The 13,845-nt window shown below is 53.5% G+C and overlaps 1 protein-coding gene across 2 annotated transcripts in view; it reads right to left on the bottom strand.

The window, feature by feature from the left end:
* Positions 1–5,301, bottom strand: part of TWIST2 (twist family bHLH transcription factor 2) — a 48,348-nt gene extending 43,047 nt beyond the window's left edge. For both annotated transcript variants that reach the window (XM_019628179.1, XM_019628169.1), the window contains exon 1: positions 4,606–5,301. In XM_019628179.1, the coding sequence (XP_019483724.1) occupies positions 4,641–5,123 (483 nt within the window). In that variant the 5' untranslated portion in view covers positions 5,124–5,301 and the 3' untranslated portion in view covers positions 4,606–4,640. The remainder of the gene's footprint in view (positions 1–4,605) is intronic.
* Positions 5,302–13,845: the final 8,544 nt, after the last annotated feature.

Genomic DNA, 13,845 nt, shown 5'->3' with positions numbered 1-13,845 from the left:
CCCCCCCCCAGTGTCTCCCTCTAACTAGATATAGCTCTAAATACTAAAACTTTAATCTCTGCACTGCTTGGTGAATAATTTTTATAAATCATTGGCTTTAGAAGCATGCGTGTGTGTGTGTGTGTGTGTGTGCAATGTAAATCAATATAGACTTAGTATCTTAAAAGCAAATGTTGTGTTGTGAGATTTCTTAAAGAAAAAATATTTTCTTTATTAGTATAGGAAAAATTGTATTGATTGATATTTCTCCTCTCAGATTTGCAGAATTCTACTAAGAATTATAAGGAACCACTTCTAATTAATTACATATTGGAAATATATGGAGATGCCTTGTATTCCGAAAAGAAGTGCAACAATACAGATGACATCCAGAAAAAATGGATTTTTGCTCAACACATATTTTTAGTTTATTACTCTGAGATACAGCATAATAATTCCTGACATAATTTGCTCATTCGAATATAGACAAACTTTGAATTCTTGTGGAGTAACTTTCTGTTTTGAGATAATTGTTGATTCACATGAAGCTGTAAGAAATAACACACAGAGCTTCTCTGACACTCTTCCTTCAAGTTCCCCCAATGGTAACATCTTGTAAAACTGCAACAATATCACAACCAGGAAACTGATATTGATGTCTGCAGTTCTCATGCACTGTGTGTGTGTGTGTGTGTGTAGGTGTGTGTGTGTGTGAGCATGTGTGTGCATGTGGGTGTGTGTGTGTGCGTGTGTGTTCCATTCTATACAATCCTACCACATGCGTAGACTCAGGTGACCACACGGAATCTCTTTCTAAGCAGTTTTGTTTTCAGTGCTTCATCTGGGCTTTATTTTGAATCCACTCAGGTCTGTATCTCTCAGGTTCTATTTCTTCTTTATGGCTTTCTGTTTCTTGGCTACAGTAACATGTTCATCTCTTCTTTGAATTTTATTGCCTCCTTGCTAGTGGAGAGCTTTGTCTTTGGTTTGCTTTTTGCGGCACATTTATCCTTTCCCAGGGAAAGACACAAATATAAACAGACATTCCAGCGTGCATTCACGGGGTTTTTAAAGACACCAGTGAGAATAGATTAATATAAATACTAAGCTTAAAAACTGTCATAAAAGCTCAGCCTTTAAAATTGGCTTATTAAAATATTTGTTTTTTTAAAGCCCAGATTTAAACTAAAGTTATGAGTTATAGTGCTCTGCTCACAGAGGTTACTTTATGATCTCTTTGCCAGGCAAAAGGAATCTGGCATCTGTGCGCCTCTGCAGGATACAGAGCAGTAAGCATGGCGGAAACTGAGTTCTTTCAGGCTCAAAACTTGTGTGAAAATAGTACCGTATTCGGGGAAGCTCAAGACGGACTGTATTTCAAACGACCTCCAACAGCCTCTCTCAGAGCCCCGTGCCTCCAGCCCCCACTCAGGTCAGACCAGTTGCAGGGCTTTTCTTTCTGTGAGATTGAAAGAGTAACTACTGATATTTAAGGGAACAACGTCCACGTCACGAGGTCAACTCCCAACGTGGATCTTACTGGTTTTATAACAAAACATTGCTTATATTGAGTTGTCGGAAAAGTCATGATGTAATTTTTCTGTTTTTCATTGCAAAAATGCGTCATGACTTTTCTGACAACCCAGTAATTCAGGGACCTGTCTTTCACCCTACACCTTTTGATGAATCAAAGCCCTGCTGACATTCTTTGTTTCAGTTCTCCACGGGGAATTAACTGGGCTTTTTTTGAGACCAGCTAGCATTCCAAATATAGCACTTAACACACACCTCCAAGAAGTAAATGTGCAGGAGGAAAGAGCTTACACAGATTGGATGGTGAGCGTGTCGCACTCTGTTCTCCAAAGTAACCACAAGTTCTCAGGGAAAAAAACACCACCAGAAAACCGTTGGTTTGTTGAGCATGGTCACCTACTGAAAATCTGTTCATAGTTTGCAGAAGTTAGATGTTTTCTTTAACCACAAAGCAGGAAAAAAGGGGGACTGTCCAATAAGTAGTGGCCACCTGCCCTGGCCCTGCAAGCCCACGCCTCTCAGCCTACCCCTGAGCCTCAGGCATTTAACGAAAATACTGAAAACTCCTCTGAGAGTCTTCAATTAGATGAACCCAGCTGATCGTCCAAAGACCCCAATTTATTGCCTACCTGTGATTTTAAATAACAGGCCAGAGAAGAAAGTCAGGGTAAACAGCAGAACCGGCCATACTCCACCATTTCCTGGGTTTCTCTTTATATCAAGGCACAATTTAGGCTTTGTCTTGCTGCTGTTCATCTAGACACAGCTTTTCCTCCACATACGTGCAAACATCTCACGTTAGACATTAAAATCACATACCATTTACTGAGAGGTCTAGAAATCCTTTCCTGATACACACAACTCATGTTTCTTTAAAAGGTTACAAATAAATAACAAATGCCACTTAGCAACATTCTCGGGAAATCAAACCAATGCTGACTGTACTTACAGAGACTAAATGGATTAAAAACAAAAGGCATGCAAAGTGTTTGTCTAATATGCCTGATAAGTGAAAACAAGGTGTGTCCAGGGTCATTCGAGTGTCTAGAACTTCCATGTTGCCCTCCTCTCTTGTGAAGAGAGGGTATCTATCTATCTGCCTAAAGAAACTGGTTTATCCGAACTAGTCAGTTATGTTCAAGCATATAAAAATAAAAACAAATGTGCCCTCATATAGCTCATTTGCTCTCCAGCTGAATGTGTTAGCTGTTAAATTTTAAAGATTTTTCCAAACAAACGCTTAACACATCATTTATTTATTCCAAGTAGTGACTTTTATTTTATATAATCTTTCATTGTGATCTATGTCTGATTCTCTAAGTTTTAGGCATGCAATGATTTTGTAATGAAAAAAAGAAAAACAACTTAAAAGTGACCCTACTAAATTTTGCATGAAGGTATATCTCCTGGTATTTGTTTTCAGTAATTTCCTGGAGGAAGATCTTAAGGATAATTCTGTTGACATTTTCCTTAAACAAAGCTACATGAGTATGTTTTTAAAAGACGCCATTCCTCATCTGTTTGTTCTTGTTTCAGATGTGCTGTAAACCATGGGTGGTATAAAAGGGTGAATGGACTTGACTAATGGAAGCTCATAATTTAGACAGCAAACCCCAGAATTAATGTATTACCCCACTGCAGCATTTCAGTACTCAGCCAACCCAAACTCTCTTTCCGAGAGAAATACGTGATTGGGACGCTTTCCATCTGCTTTGACAAAGATAGGAGAAGATTCCCATAAGTTATGCTCTGCCGAAATTGTTTGTTCAAGACCCATAAAATGATCATTACTTTACAGGGTTATTTCTTCAGAGAATTTTCAGTGGCACCGAAATAAAAATTGAAAAAAAGGAAATCCACCTGTGCTAGATCAGCCTTTCGTGGGCACAGCGAAAACGTGTGCAGCTATGAGGAAACCACATAAAAAGTAGATACGTTTGGGGGAATGGGCGGCTTCACGCTCCCGGCTAATCTAAATTCCCTCTGTGCGAAGTAGAGACTTTTATAAAAAAGAAGAAAAGTAAGGTGAGCAAGAAACTAGAACACACTGCGTGGGGAGGGCTTGCCCCCACCCGAGTAACTTGCACGCTTGCACTGCCCGCGAGAGCCGCCGGCCCCACAGTCTCTGGAAAGGACGGCGCCTCCGCACTTACAGCTCGTCTAAAGGGGTTTCCAAGGTGTCTGGTGAGCAGGCGACGGGGCAGCGCGCCGTCAGCACTCTTCCAGGGAAAACCCAACTTCCAGGGCCCTCGGCAGCTGGGTCCCTTTCGCCGGCTTCTGCTCAGGGCTCGGCCTGCACCGGCTCCCATTCCCCAGACCTGTTCCCCAGCCTGGATCCCCGCGCTCCGCTGCCCCGCAGGACGCCGCCGGGACGCGGCGGGCAGAGCCCCCTCCCCGCGACTCTCCAGGTTCAAGGCTGGGACCAGCGGCTCCCGGCTCCCAAGTCCGCTCCACCTGCCTGCGGGCAGCCGGGGCTCCCAGGGGCGGCGTCTGCCCCGGCCTCTGCCGGGCGGTCGGCACCCATCAGCCTCGGCCCCGGCCCCGGCTCGCGGGCTGCACGGGCCACGGAGCCGCCAGCGCGGGGCAGCTGCTCCCGCCCACCCCAGGCAGACCCGGGCGCCGCCGGGCGCGCCTCCGCTCCCGCCAGCCGGCCGAGGCTCAGGCCGGGACGCCCCGCGCGAGCTGCCGGCGAGAACCAGGTGCTCGCATCCCGAGAAGAGGCCGAAGCCACAGCCAGCACGCCTCGGCTCGGGCGGCTGCCCCGGCGGCCGGCGCTCTGACGGACGCAAAGGGCGGCTGGTCCGCCTCTCTCCGCCCCCGGCCGCCCCGAGCACGCGGCTCCTCTGAGGCTCACTCCCCCGACGGTCGCCCGCATACCCGCCCACGGCGCCAAGGACGCCAAAGGCGACTGTCGCCAGTCCGCCCATTCCCGACCGACACCCGGCACGGAAGCCGGCAAAGGGCCCCAGGGGCGCCCCAGGGACACGGGAGCTTCCCAAACCGCCCCCATCCGCTGCCAGCGGGGGGAGACGCACCCCGTCTGCGCCGCCGCTGCCCGCCGGGCCTCCACGTGGAGGGACGCGCGGTACCTACCCCGGCGCGCGGGTCCGGGCGCGGGCGGCGCGGCGCTAGTGCGAGGCGGACATGGACCACGCGCCCTCCATGCGCCACACGGAGAAGGCGTAGCTGAGGCGCTCGTGGGCCACGTAGCTGCAGCTGGTCATCTTATTGTCCATCTCGTCGCTCTGCAGGACCTGGTAGAGGAAGTCTATGTACCTGGCGGCCAGCTTCAGCGTCTGGATCTTGCTGAGCTTGTCGGAGGGCAGCGTGGGGATGATCTTGCGCAGCGCGGCGAAGGCCTCGTTGAGCGACTGGGTGCGCTGGCGCTCGCGCACGTTGGCCAGGATGCGCTGGCTCTGCAGCTCCTCGAAGGACTGCGCGCTCGGGCTGCCCTTCTTGCCGCGCTTGCCCGGGGTCGGGCTGCCATCTTCGCTCGACTTCTTGCTGTAGCGCCGCTTCCGGCCGAAACGCTTGGGCTGCCGCTCGAGCTCCTCCTCGCTGGTCCCCAGGCTGTCCACGGGGGACACGGGCGAGCTGGAGCCCTCCTCCATGGCGCCCGCCCCGGCGCGCGTGGGGCTCGGGGCGCCGGGCGCCGAGCGCGCGCCGCCGGCCAAGCCCGCGGGCGCCGAGCACACGGTCTCCGAGTTGCTCGAAAGTCTCTGATTTCAAGGCCGGCTTGTGCAAAACCGAGGTCTCCGGGAGAGGAAGTTATTCTAACTTTTTTGGAAACTCTAGCCGGGCTGGGTTGCTAAATAGTTGTCAGGAGCGAGGGCGGCGCGCTGATTGGCCGCCGCGACCGGGGGCCGGACAAGTTCTGGGGCCCCCGCCGGCCGCCCCCGCCCCCCGGCGCGGCACTTTCAGTTTTGCCTCCCCCTCTGGCCCGGGCCGCGGCTGGCACCCCGGAGGCCCGGCTCCTTGCGTGCCGCCCGCGCCTCCGCCCGGGGTGCTGGCCACTCTGCGGCCGCCCCGCGCCCCGGGCTCCGCAGACCGGGCTTTGTCTGCTCTTTAAGCCTGGAGAGCGGGGCCCCGCCGGGCTGAGGGCGCTCTCCCGGGGTGCGAGGGGCCCGGGTGGCGAGTCTTACCCTCGCTACGCTCCCGGGAGGCGAGGACGCGGCAGGGAGCCCGGGACCCGTGTGCGCCTTGGCTGCCCCTGGGTGCGCGGCGAGTCCGCGCCGCGGCCCTCACTCTCGGCCTGGGGTAAGGGACCTGCGCGGGCAGCGGCCCGGGTGCCCTGGCCGCGGGCGTGGGGACACTTGGGTCCCCGTGGAGACGCCGCTCCCCACGCCCGCACCGAGAGGATCCGTGGAGACGCCGCCGGCGTTGCTCAGGCCGGGTGGCGGGGGCCGTTTCTCGCCCCAGCTTGACGAGGAGCCCAGGCTCCGACGCCCTTCGCAGACCCTCCTTGCAAGCGCCTTAAAACTCAAGCGCCACCGCGAGCCTCTGCGGGAGCGCCCGGTGCCCGCTTCACGCACCTGCCCGGCCCTGCCTGGGGGCCGGGGTGCAGGCCGGGGGCGCCCGCTAGGCCCCCGGCCGCGTACCCCAGCCGCCGCGGTTCCCCTGCGTTTCGCCAGCCGGCAGTGGACGGAGCGGAGCGGGGGCGGGGGAGGCCTGGGCAGCTGCTTGGCCTCCCCTGCGCTGGACGCCCCCGGGCAGGAAGGCTCGGGGCAGCGAGAGCGCGGGGCCGGGCCTCGGCGGGCGACACCGTGGACCCCGGCCCCGCGCCATCTGGACGCCGAGCGCGGGCGCGTTTGAAGTGGTTCGGGGGCTCTTTGTTCGCCAGGCCGCTCTGGCTCGGGGCCTGGAGGTGGTTTACGGCTTCGATGCCTTTGAACCTATTCCCAGGTGACCCGGGCTCAATTAGGCCCGGGCCTGAGCGGGGCTGTCAGGAACGCCGCGTGATCAAGGGCGGGCCGGGCCCTTTTATTGAAGTTGAACTCGGGGCCGGCGCAGCGCTGGGCCTGGGCTGCTGCTCGGGCCGCGGGCGCGCCCGCAGTCGGCGAGCGGAGGCAGCGCGCTGTGAAGCGCGGGCCCCCACACCAGCGTGCCCGCGTAACGGCGAGTTGTCTGTAGTTCCCTCGGGCCCGCGGGCTTCGCGGCCCCGCGACTCAAGGGTCCTCTGGAGTCGCCGCACCCCGCCTGGCCGCTCCCTTCCCCCTGCACTGGGAAGGCCCGGGTTTATCCAGCTCAGCAAAACAACTTCCGAATCTCTTTCTTTAAAATTACAAAAAGTAAAATAAGGAACAAAAGAGAGCCAGTGGAGTCTGCTACCTCGGGGTCCTTGGGGGCGGGGGGGGGGGGCGCAGCTCCGCCTGCGCTTTGTGCGTCCTAACTGGCCCGCGCTCCAGGCTCGCCCTCCGCTGACCGCCCCGCTCAGAGCAGGGCCACCGAGATTTGCTGCTGTCCTACTAAGGAGCGTGCCACTCGCGGTGGGGAGTCTTAGGACCCAGGCCCGGCTCTGGCCCAGCTGAAACTCGCCCAGTGACACCCCACACGCTGTCTCTTCTGCTGCTGAGGGACATCAGGACAGCCCTGGAAGTCAGATCTAAGAGGACATCATCTGCTGAAATTGCAGCAGTGACACCAGGAGGGTGGAGCTGACTCAGAAAGGGCTGACACCTAATGTCCAAGGCACAGGTCACACTCGGGCAAGATGCTCCTTTAAAATCCCTTCAGAGATTTCCTGGAAAAACAGCCCAGGCGGGCGGACAAGCCTGCATTACAATGGTTCTCCTATTGTACGTGCAGTCACCACAACCCTCTTAGGAGCGCGGCTCCTCCGCGTGTGTGGCAGGTGGGTGGGCGCCCACTCTCTCTCGGTCCTTCCTCTAGGGCCCTTCCTGCATTGCAGGGGATGGGAAGCTAAACGTGGCCTTTCTGACTTGGGCCCCGAGTGGGTGCCGTGCCTTGTGGCAGGATGTCCTTGTTAGCCCAGTGGTGGAGAGGTTTGGTCTCTGGCAGCGTGTTCACAGGATGTCCAGGGGTAGGGTACCAACGTCGGTTTTTCTGGAGTGGTGGCTCGGGAGCTGGAAGCAGTGGCGGCAGCAGCCCCCTGATTCGGGGCAGGCCTGGGGTCACTGCTTCCCTGAGGCAGCAGCTCCAAGTGCGCAGTCCGGTTTGGACGTCAGTCCCAAAAGCTCCACCTAGAGCCTACTTACTCAGCTCCACAGCAATTCCATCACGGCCTCTAGTAAGTTGTTTTCTTCCCGAAGCGGCCAGTGTGGGTCCTGTTCTCTACAACGGAACCCTGACGGAGATACCCCCACTCTGCCTGTGCCGTGGAAGAGGGGACTCTGGGGCTCCCCCAGGGCGTGCTGTACTCCTGTCATCACTGTCCTGTGCCTGTGAGGTGCAGCTAACACTGGCCTTTGGCACATTTATAAACGCCTAAGACTTAATCAAACTTGTTCTTGCAACCAACTCACAATATGATATTTTTTTCACTTGAAATATATACCAAATTTCAATTAAAAAACAACAATGGAAAGATCAACCATGAAATAAATATAATGGGAGGAGAGAAAACGGGGTTTCGGGGCTGGGACAGAAGTCAGGCACCTCTGCATAAAACGTGTTTTGTAGATTTGACTTTTACATAATTATAAAAAAATACATCAAAATGAATAAAATAGAAACCCCTAAAAAAATCAAAAGCAAAATCAAACAAATTGCACCTAATTTTGTATCATTTTGGTGGCTTAACCTTGCAGACGGGAATAATTTAAGATCACTTTAAAGCTCTATAATTTGAGTATACATCCCGAGTGGGTTATAGTCTAAAGGGAAAAAAAAACTGCAAAAAAGACTTAGAATGTTTTTGGTATTCACGTTTCTCGTGACAATATTGCTATTGTTATTCTGAAACTACAAGCTAAAGCAAATAAGTAATTATGTTTATATCTTTGGGAACCAAGATTCCCGGCCTGAAAGAAGAGAGGCACATATATAACAAAATGAAAGAAGCTAGATCAGACTGTGACGCTCTAAATTCGTTGGACAGGTCAGTGTGAACTCATGGGGTGTGTTCCCTTAAACAATGTGTGTCCTGGCCCTGACCGCTGAAAAGACCCACAAACACTGGGCAACCCCGTGGCAGTGAGCTCCGCTGGTGCCCAGACTGCGGCCCCTCCCAGAGGCAACGGCTGGCTTAAGGGCAGCGGCAAATGTGCACGAGGAGCCTGGGGCACCGCGAGGTGCCAGGAAGCAAGGAAGCGACGGTGGCTGCTGGGGTCGTGTCAGAAGGACTCACGAATGGACCCAAACATGGACTCACAGGCCAAAGATGGCACAAGACGTGTCAATAAAAATAACTGCAAGGGATGGAAACATGTTGGAGGGTAAAAGCCATGAGTTTATAATGTCAGTCAAATAAACGTATCCGTCACCTTTAGTTGACAACAGGACAGTGACTCACGATGCTGACACTCAGTAAATGAGGTAAAGATTCGAGTATGTCACCAGCCTTCCTTATCGAATTCTGCCTCCAAGTGACATAAGATTTGCTACACAGTGTTTTGCTCCACAGATGTACTTTGGATAATATATGGAGGCGGAACATTGCCATTCTGCACACCTCATCCTGGGTAACTCATCTGCTGAGTTAAGACTTGGGCCTGGAGACAAGACCAGCGGCCGCCGTGAGGGCTTCCTGCCGAATCGCCTCATCTCTGGCCTCCAGCTCCCGCATCTCCAGGAAATCCCGGGCACGTGGCTCAGACAGGTAAACTGGTGCCATGGGGACGTGGGCAGACCCGGCCCCTCCTCTGCTCAGAACCTGGGCGGTCCTCTCACTCTGTGTAAAAGTCCGTCCGGACACCATCTGTAAGGCCTGCCCAGCCTGGCCATGAAGATGCCCCCGACGGCTCTGACCTTGTGTCCCCGAGGCTGGCCCGCTCCACCCCAGCCACGCCAGCCTCCCAGCAGCTCGTCCCCCCGCAGTGTGTGCACCAGCACTAGAGCCACCCAGACAACCAATTGGCTGACTCCCTCACATCCTTCAAGTCTGTCCTGGGTATCTGTCACCTCACAAACCACCTGTTTCATCTGCTCACCACTGCATAGAACAGAGGTCTGGACTGTGTTCGGCTGGGTGGGTTTCCTGGCAGTCCTGCCTGGTGCCACCCCTGTGCCTGTGGTCATCTCGTGGCTCAGTCACAGACCTGGTGGTTGGAAGGCTGTCACTAGGGCACCTTGGTTCTCTATTACGTGGCTTCTCCAGCAGGTCAGCTTAAGCTCATCCTCGTTGTGGTTTCAAGACTCCAACCACAGCCCAAACCCAGTGCAGGCCTCACTGCACAGGCTGTCAAGCTTTTGTCTGTACCGTATTCATTCATGTCCCATGGGCTAAGGTAAGTCACATGGCCAAGCCCACATTCAAGAGTTTGGCATTGAAAAGTTGAGTGGCAGCTGTGTATATGCATGCATGCATGCACGTGTGTGTGTGTGTGTGCGTGCGCACGTGTGTGTGTGCATGCATTTTGTGTGCACGTGTGTGTGCATGTATGTGTGTGCACACACATGCATGTTGGTGAAGGCGGCCTGTTGTCACCCACAGACCTACTTTAAGATGATCACTTGGGGGCCCCATCATATTTGGGGAGTGACCCCTGCAGTCACCGGTATTTGTCCTCTTTTCCTTGTGGCTGGCCACTCTCTCCGGAGAGGAACTCAGCTCCCTCCTGTCTGGGACGTCAGCCTGGGCTCCAGGGTCCTGGGTGCCAAGGGAGGGAAGGGGCCTGGGCAGAGCTCTCAGCACCAGAATGTGGATTTTCACCCATTTACCCTGTTTTCAGGTCAAGCCTTTGCACTTCCTCTCCGTGCTGCCTGGTAACCCCAGTCTGAACTGTCTCTGGCTCAGATTCTCCAAAGTGACTTGTATGCCTTCTAAGGTTGGGGGAGGGTTGGCACCTGGCTTCTTGGGATGGGATGGGGATGCTGGAGACGTGACTGGTCTTGACATTGAGCACGGGGCAGGGCGCGTCTGCGGGGAGACGAGCCCGCGGGCTTCTCGGTGGTGCCGCAGGCCTGTGCTCTGGCTGCATGGCAGCTGGGTCGGTCACCACTCCTCAGCCTCAGTCCACCTTCCCAAGTATGTCTGCTTCAACTCCTCTCCTATCTGTCCAAGCTCTGGGTTTCGCTTCTTTGGTTCCTTTATTCCGATTTAGATGGATTTAAAGAAGAGAGGAGAAATAAACGCATGCGTGCAAGTCATCATTTTTCATTGGCAGTTGCTTGCAATTATTATTAAAGTGCTAAAAGCAAGAGCAGAAACAGCAGCCGGGGGGGGGGTGGCATTGCTGCTCCTGACCTTGGTGGGTGCCAGGTGGACTTGGAAGCCAGGTCACCCTGTGACTTCCTGCATCTGCCCAGTTCCAGTGGGCAGCCACTCACCCCTGATCCCTCAGGGTGGGAGATCTGAGTGGCCAGCTATGAGCTGGCCAGAGTGAAAACCCCTGTAAGGACCTAGGAAACCGAGGCCCTGAGAGTGCTAACCCTCCCCCCCACCTTTCTGCTCCGCTGATGGGCACTCATGTGCCCGGTGGGGATGGCGCTGGGCTCCCCCACAAGCCTACCTCCCTGTCCTGCTGGGAAGGCCTCAGCACGGCTCTCCTGTGTTGTTCTAGGGGTGGCTGGGTTTAATTTAGCTTCGTTTTAATTCATGAAGCAGGAAAGCTTGTTTTCTCCCCCCCGCACCCCCGGCCCCTTTTGTAAGAAATGCAACACATAAATACGAGTCCTGATTACCCAGTGGAAACCTCGCATCCACTGTTTAATACAACTTGAATGGACATTTGCTCTGATGGTTCCTTTAGGCTCTCACTGTCTGCCCCGTTTGTTTTATATCTTCCGCCCGCTCCTCTTCCCACCCCGGGCCCCTGCTCTTCAGACAGAGCCCAGCAGACCCTGTTGACTAGGATGGGGGAGAGCGAACAGGACACGTGGTCGACATGTCTCCCCACCGAATACTGTGGTTACGCCCTAATAAAAACATGCACTTCTTTGTATCTGTGGGAAGAAATTAATCTAAGAGACCATTAATACAGCGCATTGTAATTGCTTGTCACTCACGGTATGTTTAACACTGTGCTTAGAAGTGGAGCGACAGCCAGGTGGACACACCTGCAAAGAGCCCGCTGAGGGCTGTAGTAAAGAACCCAGGCGGAGGGGAAGACAGAGGGGAGCCCAGGTGAGGCCAGTAGGTCGGGGTGTCGGGAGAGACTTCAGCAGAGGGTGAGTGGGTCTGCCAGGCAGAGGCAGAAAGAAGAACTTTCAGACAAGAGGCGAGATGTGTCAAGACGCACAGAGATGAAAAAGGTATCGGTTCAGGGATGAAAAGTTTCCCTCAACGGGTTGGTTCCGTGGCTGGGAGCTCAGGTCCCAGTGGCCAGCACTGTCTTGGTCACAGGTGATGCAAATGCAACCCGTATCTGCTTAACAGATTCACTACTTGGGAAGCTCAGGTTCAGCTGGCTTCAGGTGTAGCTGGATCTGGGGGTTTCAGTGATGCCATGTCCTTCTTTTCCCACCCCACCTTTCAGCTCTGCTCCTCTCTACGTGTGAGCCTGAGCTCTCTCACTGCCAGCGGCCCTCTTGTTCTCCTGGGACAGCAACGCTATTTAAACAGTCTTTCCCTCTTGCTCCAGCAGAGCCGGACATGGGACGTTGACTGGCTGGACTTCTACCATGTGGCAGGGGAACTGGGGGCCCCGATCAACCAGCTGTGTTGTGTGGTTGTTCCCATGATGGCATGGACCAGAAGGACAGGCTTGTGGACCTGAGGGTGGGAGGTTCCTGCTGGAAGAGACGTCAGGCCGATGAACAAGGCGTGTCCACTGCAGTGTGTGGAGGACCGTGGAGGAAGGGTGGACTGAGCCAGCTGACCTGGGAACCAGGGAACCAGGGAACCAGGGAACCAGGGAACCAGGGAAGGGCGGTGCTGGGTGGTGGTGCAGGGCCTGTGTGGAGGGAAGGAGGCGGATTTCAGAGACAGAAGCTTAGGGTTTGACTTCTCTTAGCATAAGTGTGACCAGCCTGAGTTAGGCCTGGGATTAAGTAGGCAGGTTACACTCACCCATTTCCTCTCTTGCATATATTATAATTATCTTTTTGCTTTTAGATACACTAGTTGGGAACAAGGGGGCATGCAATTTAAATGCTGTTTTATCATGTAAGAAAAAAATTAACACGGCCCAGCCACAGCAGCAGGTGTGCGGAAAAGCAGAAACAGAACAGGACGGGGTGGCGGCAGGATTCTGTGTCTTGTCACTGACTAAGGAGGGACCTTGGGTTGGCTCCCTCCTGTACGCGGGACTCAGTTTCCCCTCTGAAATAACAGGCTGGGATAAATGATCCCTCCAGTCCCCTTAACATGACGATGTCTAGGTTCTGTTTTCAGAGACTGAAGTCCCTGTTTGGGAACTTAAAATTCATGTCACACTTTGATGCTTAGTTGCGTTTTACAAAGGAAGGGGTACTGCTGAGACATGGGGAGTGTGGCTTTTCTTTAATCTGTCTGAATAATGTGCAGAGGAGCCCTTGGTGACCACACATGCCCCGACCCCTCATAAAGTCCCTGCTCAGTGGTGGCATAGCCATAAACTTTCCTGAAAAGGTCATGTGAATTTATTGTCCCCAATACTTTATAATTAGAAATTATGGTCTCTCTTCCGCATGACACTTTTGAGTTTTAGCAGATCTTAAATTAAAACTATATACTACATGTTTTAAAACGTTCTTCAGAAAACTCTAAATTCACGAGTCGAAAAATTTGACTTAAAAGGGCCTGAGCGCTTATATAAATAAACACACAGGTTTAACCCAAAATGTTATAAGGAATAAACTTGGAATTAAACTCGTGTGTTAAAACTCTGATTATATCTTGAATACAAATATGCATCAAAGCAGTCTTCTGGGGGAAACGCTTCGGGGTGTACGGCAAGTTTCTCTTTTCTGGAGCTCAGCAGGGCCATGGGGAGCAGGCCTGCTGAGCTGTCCCCAGTGACCAGGACAGAGAGCAACTGCATGTCTGTATTTAAAGAAGAAAATGCCTCTCTCTCTCTCTCTGTGTGTGTGTGTGTGTGTGTGTGTGTGTGTGTGTGTGTGTGTGTGTTTACTTAGGGATTTGCAGGATTTGCAGCGAGGTGTAACTTCTCTGGGCTGCACATTTTTAAAAAGGTTTCTAATTATTTCACTTGACTCCTTTTTCCCCACTTTATTTCTTTATCTCCTAGCAGGGAAGATGAATAAAGAACAACCCAGGAGTCCCCAAGACTCCCT

The sequence above is a fragment of the Hipposideros armiger genome, unplaced genomic scaffold, assembly GCF_001890085.2.
Source record: "Hipposideros armiger isolate ML-2016 unplaced genomic scaffold, ASM189008v1 scaffold_17, whole genome shotgun sequence".
NCBI classification, from domain to species: domain Eukaryota; kingdom Metazoa; phylum Chordata; class Mammalia; order Chiroptera; family Hipposideridae; genus Hipposideros; species Hipposideros armiger.
The sequence above is the reverse complement of the archived record's forward strand: the minus strand, read 5'-3'. Positions and strand labels throughout refer to the sequence as shown.